Raw genomic sequence first — 12341 nt, forward strand, 5'->3', positions numbered from 1 at the left:
GATCTTAGAGGTCAGCACAACATCGAGGACTGAAGGAACTGTACTATGCTGTATTTCCCCATGTTCTATTGTGGTCCATGTAGGAACCAGTAGGGGAGGTCAAAGAAGGATGTTCTCCATAGTCTATATGAGGAGCTAGACACCAAATGAAGCAGAACCTCACCAGTCAGAATCTCTGCATTATTACCTAAACCATAGAATCTCTACAGTGTGGAAGCAGGCCATTCAGCCCATCAAGTCCACACCAATCCTCTGAAGACCATTCCACCCAGGCAAACCCTCTATCCCATCCCTGTAACTCTGCATTTCCCATAGTGAACTGTGGGCAATTTCCCATGGCCAATCCACCTAATCTGCACATCTTTGGACTGGAGGAGGAAGCCCATACAGACATGGCAAGGATGTGCATAGTCCACATCCTGGAATTGAACCCAGGTCCCTGGCACTATGAGGCAGCAGTGCTAACCACTGAGCCACTGTGAGGCATTATTATCAGAGGCACATGCAAATTGATATCAGGCAAATCAGGTTAGAGAGTTGAATGTGTGATTCATAGTCTGGTGTGGGAGAAGTGGGTTCTGATTCATGGAGCACTGGCATCATTTCAGGGGTAAGGGGAATCTGTACTGATGGGACGGTCTCCGTGTGAACGGGCCATTGGTCTTAATGACCAGATAACCGAGGAATTAGAGAAAGTTTTAAATTAAATAATGGAGACAAAAGATCAAATTTGAGAAGGCGAACTATGGTCAAGGCCAAAGAGAAAAGTGTTAACACGGGAAATAATAAACAGGAAGGGATAGAAAATACAAATCTGAGATTCAACCAACAGATTAGACTAAAATTTACAAAGAGAGTAAAAAAAATAAAATGAAAGGCTCTGCATCTGAATGCATCAAAACAAAACAGATGAACTCAAAGATCAAACAGAAATGAATAAATATGATCTAGTAGCCATTACAGAGACATGGCTGCAGGGTGACATGGATTGGGACCTGAATTTTGAATGAAACAGGACACTTAGGAATGACAGGAAACTAGACAAATGTGGAGGGCGACTCTATTAGTTAGTAATCTTATCACAATACAAAGGGGTGACCAAAGTTCAGGAAATAATGATATGGAAATTGTTTGTGTAGAACTGAGAAATGCTAAAATTAAGAAGCAGAAATGGTGTAAGGCCTCCGAAAAATAACCACACTGTTGGGTTGGGCAGAAGAAGAAATAACGAGAGATTATCAGAAAAGCATAGTCATAATCATGGGATAGTTTAATCTGCAGGTCAACTGGAAAAGTTAGTCTGGATGAAAAGTTCATGGAATGTTTTCAGGATAATTTCTCAGAACAGTAATTACAGGAGGTGACTAGACCTGACATTGTGCAATGAGATAGGACTAATAATGAAGACGCACCTAGTTGGCAGTGACCATGATATAATTGAATTCTATTTTCGATGTGGGGAGGGAAGGAGTTGGTCTAAACACTTTTCTTTAACTATTAAGTAAAGACAGATATAAGGTCATTAAAGAAGAGTTGGCTGAAGTGAATTGGAAAATTAGCTGAAAGGATATGTAATGAGAGATGCAGTGGCAGAATGAGTATATTCTAAGAAGAATGCCAAGGTCGGACCCACCATCCTTAGATAATGTCATAGAGTCATAGACTAACAATATTATAAAATCATAGAATTCCTATAATGCAGAAGGAGAAAGCATCTCATTGTACAAAGACAGGTCACAAGTCAGAAGATTGGGCAGAATATCAAAACAGCAAAGAATGACCAAACAATTAATCAAGCGTAGAAAATTAGAGAACAAGAGAGAGATAGACAGAAATATAAAAACAAATAGCAAGAGTTTCTGTAATTATTTAAAAAGTAGAAGAGTTAACAAAGTGAGCATTGGTCCTGTGGAAAGTCAGACTGGAGAATTAATAATTGAGAATAAGGAAATGGCAGATGAACTGAACAGGTAATTTGCATCAGGCTTCACTTTAGAGGATACTAATAATATCCCAGGGGCAGTGATGAACCAGGAAATGGAAGGCAGTTCAGAGAAGGTTTTCTAAGCCAATACCCAGAATGAGCAGGTTATCCTGGGTAGTGGTAGGATCGCTGAGCATAATGTTTGAATTGGATAAGGCCACATGGCCATCAATTAGTGTATCCCCTGCTCAACATATGAATAGAAATGAGAACACACATAGGGTTTGCTCCAAAGAGCTGCTCATTTGTGGAGGTTTGCCTATTGACTGTCAAACAGAACCAGCAGGAGATGTCACTGAAGATCTTTCCACTTGCGCTGTACAGTGAAGATTAGGATAATGGTTTTCCAACTGAGATTCATCATCCCCCCCCCCCCAACCACATTCTCTAATACTCCGGGTTATATGCCCAAGGTGGCCAGAGAGGACCTGATCCTGGTAAGTGGCCTTATCTTTTTTCGAAGAATGAAGAGCAACATGCCAGCTAATCTGATAAAGAAGATCACACCTGAAACTCCCAGCTATATCCTCTCCTGTAGATACTAATACATTTTCCAGGTTTTCCCCAATAGATCCAGTACTTTCTTTCTTAATTACATTGGTATGGCCTATTGGTCTATATTCATCCCGAATTTTATTGACATTTCCTGTGTTTCTGAGTTTCGATGATTTTCCAACTTCTGCCGCAGTAAATATTGCACTCAGTGACACACTGTGACACACACAGACCTAAGTTGCCTTGGTGTGGAGTTGCCGGTGTTGGACTGGAGCAGACAAAGTCAGAAGTCATATGACACCAGGATATAGTCCAACAAGTTTATTTGAAATCACAAGCTTTCAGAGCAAATAAATCTGTTGGACTATAACCTGGAGTCATGTGATTTCTGACCTGGACCCAGGTTGATTAATGATTCAGCCTCTCTCTCTCTCTCTCTCTCTCTCACGTTCTCTCTAGCCCTCCCTTTACAGGATCCGATCCTATTCAAATTTACAACATGATTTTGCGAGGAATGGAGAAAGTGGACTTTCCAAAGCGAATTTCCAAGCGACCTGAGGATCTGATCAGAAGACTCTGCAAGTGAGTAAACATGATCCTATATTCTGAAATGATGGTCAGAAACAGCAGCCTAGTTTTTCCTAAAGAGATCCAATGCATGCACAACCTTTTAATCCTTCATATTTTTATTGAGCATGCTATTTTTGTTTTTATAAGTCTGAGCCATGTTGACTTGATTTTGTCTTCCTTGACATTGGAGTCACTGACGAGGCCAGTATTTATTGCCCTTAAACTGAGTGGCTTGCTAGGTAATCTCAGAGGATAGTTAAGAGTCAAGTACATTGTGTGCGCCTGGGATCAAATGTAGGCTATGTTATGTCTCACAGTCAGTACCTGAGTATGGGAGTTGGGTAGCACAGTTAAGTGAATGGCTGGTTTGTGTTGGAGAGTGATACCAACAGCATGGCTGAATGCAATGACTGAAGCTATCATAAAGTCCCACCTTCTGTATCTCTCCCCTTGCCTGAGATGTGGTGACCCTCAGGTTAAGCCACCACCAGTTGCCTCTCTCTAATGAAAGAGCAGCTCTCTGGGACCACGGTATCTCAATTATACTTTTAAGAGACATTCTCATGATACCATCATTGCATCATAACATGTGACTTGAGGTAGTAAAGGTCTCAGACTTCATCCTAAACTTAGAGCACTTGAAGCATGACACACTGATGAGCCCAGGAATGTAATATCTGTGCCTAGCTGTGAGCTGAGTTAAATGTCTGTTGGTACTTTCAATACCCCGTTACTCACATCTTGGTTTCTTATGTTACAAAGAATCACATAAGCATTGCCACATTGAGCAAAAGATACCCCACTAGAGGCAAACTCACATCAGCCCAGAATGCCTTCCCTAACGAGCCGTAGTGATTCAGATGGGTTTTTACAACAATAAAGAGAAGAAATAAAGAATATTTACAGCCCAGGAACAGGCCCTTCAGCCCTCCATGGCTGAGCTGATCCAAATCCACTGTTTAAACCTGTAACCCATTTCCTAAGCATCTGTATCCCTCTGCTCCCCACCTACTCATGCATCTGTCCAGACGCACCTTAAATGAATCTACTGTGCCTGCCTCTACTACCTCTGCTGGCAATGTGTTCCAGGCACCTCCCTCCCTCTGTGTAAAGTACTTATCACGTGTATCCCCCTTAAACTTTTCACCTCTCACCTTGAAAGTGTGATCTCTTGTTCTTGAATCCCTCACCCTGGAAAAAGCTTATCTCTCTCTACCCTTCATGATTTTGTAGACCTCAATCAGGTACCCTTCAATCTCCTTTTTTCTAATGAAAACAATCCTAACCTACCCAACCTCTCTCCATGGTAGTTTTGTGGCATTATTACTGGGAATAACTTTCAGCTATATGAATTGGAACGCCACCAGCTATCCCTGGCTGGGTTTGAACCTGTGACCCCACAGCATTAGCCTGGACACTGAGGTTACCAGACTGCCAGAATTGCCACTACACCAGCAGATCATTCTTCTAGAGTCCACATTCTGTCCTTTGTGAAAACTAATATGAAGAAGCCATTTAATCTCTGCTGTGTCTTTTAATATTCTCCTAATTGGCCTATTCAGAGGTATTATTACATACCTCTGGAGCAGGTGGGATTTGAACCTAGGCTTCCTGGTTCAGAGGGAGCTACACTACCACTGCACCCCAAGAGCCTTCCTCTGCTATACTTTGATTATTGATGATGCATTCATTGAACTTATCACTAATGAACTACCTATTATCTTTCCACTCTGTCCTTACTCCCTCCCACTGCTGTCTTTAATTAACCACTAAATTATGGCCTTTCTTCTGTCATCCTCAGATGCTGCATTGATTTCAATCTTTGTGATTCTGAAAGTATTTCTCTTCCTTTTGTTAAGTTTCATCAAGTCTCACAACCTACCATTGGCAGTTTTCGAATTATCTCCAAAGCTAACCTGAAACATAATTTCACCTTTTCTTTTGCTATGACTTCCCAGCGGATTTATCCTGAGGAATTTCATGCGATTCCAAGATTTTCTTACATGGGATAGATCCCCAATTTCACCCCAAATTCTTGACATGTGCATCAGTCCCAGGTAACCAGCTGCCAGGAATTAAGAGTCAGTTTCAGTGAAAGTGTCAATCTTCACCAGAATGAGTCACTTCAGTTTTGATGAAGAATCTTTTTCACTTTGCAGAGTTTATGCAAAACCTGCTGCTTCTTTCCAATATTTTAATTATTGAGTGGATATTTTGTTTCACTCTGTGTTTCAAACAGAAATCAATCTTTTTAATTATCGTCAGATTTTAATGTTTGCTGAACACATTGCAGTTTTGAAAATGAGAGGCGTTCATATTTTAACCTGTCTGTTTGGTAACTGTGCAGAATTAATCCGACAGAGAGATTAGGAAACAAGAAAAATGGGATAAACGATATTCGGAAACACAAGTAAGTGATTGAATAATGAAATGGAAATTTGATGAATAGAGCTTTGGTCTTTGCATTGCAATGGGGATTTTGGTGGGAGCAAGAGGAGGCAAGGAGGAACAAGCTGTAATAATGTGATGCAAAGAAGCAGATTTACATTGACAGGGCAAGTGGAAGTCTAAAACAATCAGTAAAAGGCTGGGGGGGTCCATTGAAAATTTCAGATTGGCGCATGATCCATCCTTATCGGAGAGACAGGTAGGCCGGCTTTTAGTTGCATAGTGAGTGACTGGAGTTAAGATACAGATCAGGCTTCATTACATTGGAACTGGGCTGGTGGGGCTGATCAGCCTCCACCTGTTCCTGCATATAGCACTCCCCTGCACCGGGCTGCACTGACAGACCCATGTGATAATGTTCACCACGGTCTCAGTCAGACTCACCATGGTGCTGAATGATAGGCAGCCACTCCTGACCTTGCAGTATCCGAGACCCACATGACTGCCAACATCAGCAAACCCCCAGCCACAACGTGGTCAAGTCTGTGAACTGAACGGCTGTGGGCAATGTTTGTTCCAGCAGTACAGAGCCTCCTCTGCCAGCCTGACTGGGTCAGCACTGGGAAAGAATGGAAGCAACATCCTTAACTCCAGAGGAATGATGATCTTCACCTCGATCAACACAAAATTCACTGTAAAAAAGACTCAAATGTAAAATTCAGCAGCTATAACAGGGCCATCCCAGGTAGGATAGTCTCATATAGATAAATCCTATTGGGAAACCAAGAGAAATCCTTCACCCAGAGAGCAGGAAGAATGTGGAATTTGCTCCCACAGGGAATAATTGAGTATCGGTTGTATCGATGCAAACATATAAACCAGGAGCAGGAGTAGGCCATTTGGCCCATCGAGGCTGCTCCACCATTCAGTGGGACCATGACTGATCTTTTTGTGGACTCAGCTCCACTTACCCATTCACTCACCATAACCCTTAATTCTTTTACTGTTCAAAAATCTATCTATCTTTGCCTTAAGACATTCAATAAGGTAGCCTCAACTGCTTCACTGGGCCGAGAATTCCACAGATTTCCAACCCTTTGGGTGAAGAAGTTCTTCCTCATATCAGTCCTAAATCTACCCCCCCCTTATTTTGAGGCTATGCCCCATCCCCACCTACCGATGGTAACGTTTCAACTCCTTACTTACAGTTTAAGGGGAAGCTGGACAAACCCTGAGGGAGAAAGGAGTATTATTGACTACGAAGGAACAGAGAATGGTCTGGCTCGGCTGAATGTGGTCCCTTGTTGTACAAACTGTGCAAGAACAGGACCAATACAGAGAGCGTTATTAGAAACTTTGAGGAATTGATAGTGAAAAAATTCAACCAAAATGCGGCCACTACTATATCATAAGCAGAGTCCAATTAATCAATTCTAATGAGTAATTAATGAGTTCTGACAAAGGGTTACTGGACTCGAAATATTAACTTCTTTCTTTCTCTCTCCAGATGCTGCCAAACTCGCTGAGTTTCGCCAGCACTTTCTGCTTTTGTTTCCAATTCATAAATCTTCCAATAACATCATACCACACAGTGCCCACTAGAAAAGGAGACAGAGAGAGAGAAGAAAGGATGTGAGAATAAGGAATGTTATTGAGAGGAACATGTTGATGCTGGAGGATTGGCCAGATGATGGGAAACAAGTCATTGGTTTGCAGGCAGTTAGTGAGACGGAGACTTTGAAAGATTAAAGGTGACTTTTACTCCTGTTTTTATTTGGATTTGGCACCTTTCCCAAGTGTTTGCAATTCTGATCACTGAGCTCAACTCACCACAGAACACCATTGTCAAAAATAATTACAGCTGAGAGCCATTTGGACACAGTTAGGTGGCTGAGGTGCTTTATAAATGCAAAGCATACAGGAAAGATCAAGGTAAAATCCAAGCACTTTCCACTATTCAGTTATTGCGCAACAAAAGCTTTGATCTTCAGTGGAAGGCAGTTATTGTCCTACTTTCTGAATCGGCATATTGTTCTCAGGGTAGGCACAAGCTGTCTCTTTCTCATTGGCAGTTGCTACTTCATATGAATGATCTGAACAGAATTAATTACTTTTGAGTCTGATCATCACTGTGGGCGTCATTCACTTTGTTCTAGATGGTTTCAAGGCTTTGACTGGGAAGGGCTTAGGAGTCGGAAGATGAAGTCTGCTCTTCAAAGGGAGGTAAATGTTGACTTCACGCTGGCTCTAAGTTCGATGTACCCTTTATGTTGCTTTTCACATTTATGAAATAAGAAAAATATTTCTGAAACTTTAGTGAAATGCAAGAAAATAGGAACGCGAGTGTAGGCCCTTTAGTCTGCTGAGCCCACTCTGCCATTTACTACAATCACACTGATCAAACACTGTCCCACACTGTTTACCTGCACTAATCCCATAATCAGAAATTTATCATCTTCTTTAAATATCCTGAGCTACCACACTCCTCTGGGGTAGAGAATTCTAAAGATCTGCCACGCTCTGAGTAAAATATATCCTCCTCTAAAGAATCCATTAAAGACATCCAGCTAAACTAACGTCATTTACAAAATACCAAGAAATGTGAAAGATACTACATCAGACAAACAAGCAAGAAACTTTACACCAGGATACATGAACACCAACTAGCCACTAAAAGACATGACCCACTAGCACTAGTTTCCATACATACAGACAAAAAAGGACACCACCTTGACTGGGACAACACACACATCCTAGGACATGCAAAACAAAGACATGCATGAGAATTTTTAGAGGCATAGCATTCAAACTAGAACTCCATCAATAAACACATCAACTTCGATCCTATCTACCTTCCCTTGGAAAAAAAGAACTGGAAATGATATCACCCACCTTAAAAAACCAAGACTATAAATAGAGAGATGGGACATACCACCAGCGCTTCACCAGAGACTCTCTCTGATGATGTTACCTAGCCATGGTGTTGAAACATCTGAAAACAAACCTTCTAGCTCAGTTAACGTAGATGCTGATATTCTCCTCTTCTCATCTGTCATGGCTTCCTCCTTATTTTTAAATTGCACCCGGTTCTCAATTCCTCATACATCTTACCTGTCTATCTTCTATTGTCTTTTACATGAACTATAACAAAGATTGTCAGTGTCAAAAAGTTCCATTTCCTCATTTCTTCCTTCAAATTCCAAAACAATTTCCATGAGGAAGAAACTGAAACCAAAGAGTGAGCAGAAGAAATATTGGCTTCACATTCCAATGTTGTCCTCCTTGATAGTATCTACTTTGTTTTCCTTGAACAGATTTGAACTGTCAGCGCCTCCTCCTGGATTCTCAGCTAATCTCTCCCAGCAGTAGTTCTCCATCTTTCTGTTCAGTCTGTTTCTCTCACCATCCTCTCTTCCCCTTACCTGCCTGTTCCCTGCGTGAAAAATGCCCTAACTCTGCCACAGCCTCATCTTATAGACTGTTCCAGTCGGGGCCTTCAGTAGGCAGATTGTCAGAGGGTAAAAACAATGACTACAGATGCTGGAAACCAGTTTCTGGATTAGTGGTGCTGGAAGAGCACAACAGTTCAGGCAGCATCCAACGAGCAGCGAAATCAATGTTTCGGGCAAAAGCCCTTCATCAGGAATAAAGGCAGAGAGCCTGAAGCGTGGAGAGATAAGCTTGGGGAGGTTGGGGGTGGGGAGAGAGTAGCATAGAGTACAATGGGTGAGTGGGGGAGGAGATGAAGGTGATAGGTCAGGGAGGAGAGGGTGGAGTGGATAGATGGAAAAGGAGCTCGGCAGGTCGGACAAGTCCAGACAAGTCATGGGGACAGTGCTGAGCTGGAAGTTTGGAACTAGGATGAGATGGGGGAAGGGGAAATGAGGAAACTGGTGAAGACCACATTGATGCCCTGGGGTTGAAGTGTTCTGAGGCGGAAGATGAGGCGTTCTTCCTGCATGCGTCTGGTGGTGAGGGAGCGGCGGTGAAGGAGGCCCAGGACCTCCATGTCCTTGGCAGAGTGGAAAGGGGAGTTGAAATGTTGGGCCATGGGGCGGTGTGGTTGATTAGTGCTCCGTACCAATACGCGATAATCCCACAGTTTTTCTTACATTGCCTTTCCCATTCTACATGCTAAGATGGCCTGTAACTTTTCAATGATCTGCCCTTTCCTTTATCTCAGATTCCAACAAACCTTCAGCAACAAGAACAGGGGAGGCTGATGGTCAGCCAAGTTCTGTCAATGGCCTGGGGGTTACCACTGACCCAAACCTGAGCTGGACCAGCCATATAAATAGTGTGGCTATGAGAATAGGGCAGATACTGGGAGTACTGCGGTGAGTAACTCCCCTCCTGACTCCCCAAAGCCTGTCCATCACCTACAAGGCACAAGTCAGGAGTGTGAGGGAATACTCCCCACTTGCCCAGATGGGGGCAGTTCCAACAACACTCAAGAAGCTTGATACCATCCAGGTTAAAGTAGCTCATCTGATTGGTCCTACATCCATAAACATCCACTCCCTCAATCACCAATGCTCAGTAGTAGCAGTGCACATTATCTACAAGATGCACTGCAGAAATTCACCAAGGCTCTTTTACAACACATTCCAAACCCACAGCCATCAAAATGGTAAAAGTTACCATAGTCCCATTCTTTTATTACAGAGAAAGGACTGGTGGTAAGTTTAACCTGAGGGTCATCAGGTGTGGGATGAGGTGGAGAAGGTATAATTACGGTGGTAACCTCAGCAAGTTCAGGAACTGTACCTGCACTGATGGCCCCACTCTGTATTACAAACCCCAGCTATTCAACCAAGTGACCAAACCAACCCCCACAGGGAGTTGCCTGAAGGACAAGGGCAGCAGATACATGGGAACACTCCGCCCCCTGCAAGTTCCCCTCCAAGCCACTCACCATCCTGACTTGGAAATATATCGCTGTTCCTTCAATGTCACTGGGCGAAAGGCCTGGAATTCCCTCCCTAATGGTATTGCTGGGTTACCTACAGCAGGTGGGCTGTAGCAAACAGCAGCTCACCACCACCTTCTCTAGGGCAAGTAGGGATGAGCAATAAATGCTGGCCCACCCACAGACACCCATAGCCATTGAATGAATACATTGGAGCCTCTCTCGTTATGAAGAGCTCCAGGTTGCAACATTCAGATCAAAGAGTATGTTGCCACAGGTACAAACCATCCCTGATGACCCTGAGTGAATTGTAACAATCTATTAATCCTTTCATTATCTTCAAAAGCTCAATTAGAGTCTCTTAAATATTTAATACTCAGAGGGATGCAAGTTTAGTCTATGTAGTCCGTCCCCCTGCTCCAACCCCTTTTAGACCCAGTATCATTCACTTGTAATTTTTTTCCTGATCCCTTTCCTGAAGTTGAAAGGACCAGCAGATCACAGCAACTTTGACAGCTTCACCCCAGAGATGGATGAGCCTGTGGATGAGTTCTCAGGTTGGGATGAAGACTTTTGAGGAGAGATCCCCCGCGCCCTGGGATGCTTGAGCTGAAAAAGGAAAACTTCAGGAACCAGTGACAGCATCAGGAAACATTCACGGATAAGCTATTCCTTAAAGGAACAGCTACTTTGCAGTCTGGTTGTTGCATTGCGATCGGATGTGTCTGTAGTTTGGAAATGTCTCTATCTCCACAACCCCGCTCTGTCAGTGTAAATGAAGGCAGTGGGTTTAAGATGCAAAGGGAGCTACTGACTGGCTGCGGTTCCACATTACAGTCGCAGCCTCTTCATGTGGTTTTGTGAGTTGTCTTCGCCAACGGGACAAGGCTGCACTTGTCATTAGTATCCTCTCTGAGGGAGAATGAGCAGGAAAACAACAGGATGCATGGACTATAAGCATGTGACAGGTGCGGGTGAGCATTACTGCCAATGTGTAACGATCCTTGGGCAGGAACTGACTGAAACCCCATCAAAAATACCAATCACTCATCACTCTGGGTAAGGACCTTTCTCACATGTAGACAGGTAACACAGAAGAAAGATTATTTGTGTAGTTATTGCTAGCTTCAAAGATAAAGTTACAATATAATACTTTTCAGTAAGAAAGCTAAATCATTGAGGCACATTTGAACGATAATAGAACAGGAGGAGATTATTCAGCCTGATTATAGCTGACCTCTTTCTTAACTCAATCAAGCAGTCTTGGTTCTGGAAACCATGATATTTTTACCCGAAAAAATACAAACAAACTTGTTTCTGACATTTTCAGTTGACTCAATAGCTTTAGAATTTATTTTGACTAATAAATTTACTTCTTCAAAGTTGGTTCTATCTTGTCCATTGTGTGTATTTCTCATATATTTTGTTAAAGGTGCAAATTATTAGACACATTGCAATGTGTATAAGATCAAATACCATACTGTGCACAACCAGGGAGAAATCCTGGGGTCAACTCAAGGCTTCTGTGTTGTTTTATTTATTCAACCATTGAATGACTGTGTGATATAAATTATTAAAATGTTTAACATGTTGTTAGAAACAAATAAAGATTAAACTAATGAAGATTTCTCAGAATGTGTAGAGCTATTCTGTTGGGTAGAAAAAAATTTACAAAGATTTGCCAGTGTTGGAGGGGTTGAGTGATAGGGAGAGTCTGAATAGGCTTGGGCTATTTTTCCTGGTATAATTAAAAGGTATCTGATTGGGAAAATGAGTAGAAAGAGTTTGGAGGGATATGGCTAAAATGCTGGCAAATGGGACTAGATTAGTTTGGGATGTTTGGTCAGGCTACACGAGTTGGACCGAAGAGTCTGTTTCCGTGCTGTACATCTCTATGACTGTTGAGAAGGAGTGTTCATCTATTTGAGCATCGAACATGGTTTCAGCATAGCCTACACCTGCACATTATCCAAGAGTCTGTATCGAGAACCTGCA

General features: G+C 42.5%; 1 protein-coding gene across 5 annotated transcripts in view; it reads left to right on the forward strand.

The window, feature by feature from the left end:
• Positions 1–11974, forward strand: part of LOC132835099 (cGMP-dependent protein kinase 2) — a 52729-nt gene extending 40755 nt beyond the window's left edge. For 4 of the 5 annotated variants that reach the window (XM_060854408.1, XM_060854409.1, XM_060854413.1 and 1 more), the window contains 4 exons: positions 2939–3061; positions 5397–5459; positions 7594–7660; positions 10828–11974. In XM_060854408.1, the coding sequence (XP_060710391.1) occupies positions 2939–3061; positions 5397–5459; positions 7594–7660; positions 10828–10923 (349 nt within the window). In that variant the 3' untranslated portion in view covers positions 10924–11974. The remainder of the gene's footprint in view (positions 1–2938; positions 3062–5396; positions 5460–7593; positions 7661–10827) is intronic. The other variant, XM_060854410.1, reaches the window with a different exon arrangement.
• Positions 11975–12341: the final 367 nt, after the last annotated feature.

Source organism: Hemiscyllium ocellatum, chromosome 43, assembly GCF_020745735.1.
Source record: "Hemiscyllium ocellatum isolate sHemOce1 chromosome 43, sHemOce1.pat.X.cur, whole genome shotgun sequence".
NCBI classification, from domain to species: domain Eukaryota; kingdom Metazoa; phylum Chordata; class Chondrichthyes; order Orectolobiformes; family Hemiscylliidae; genus Hemiscyllium; species Hemiscyllium ocellatum.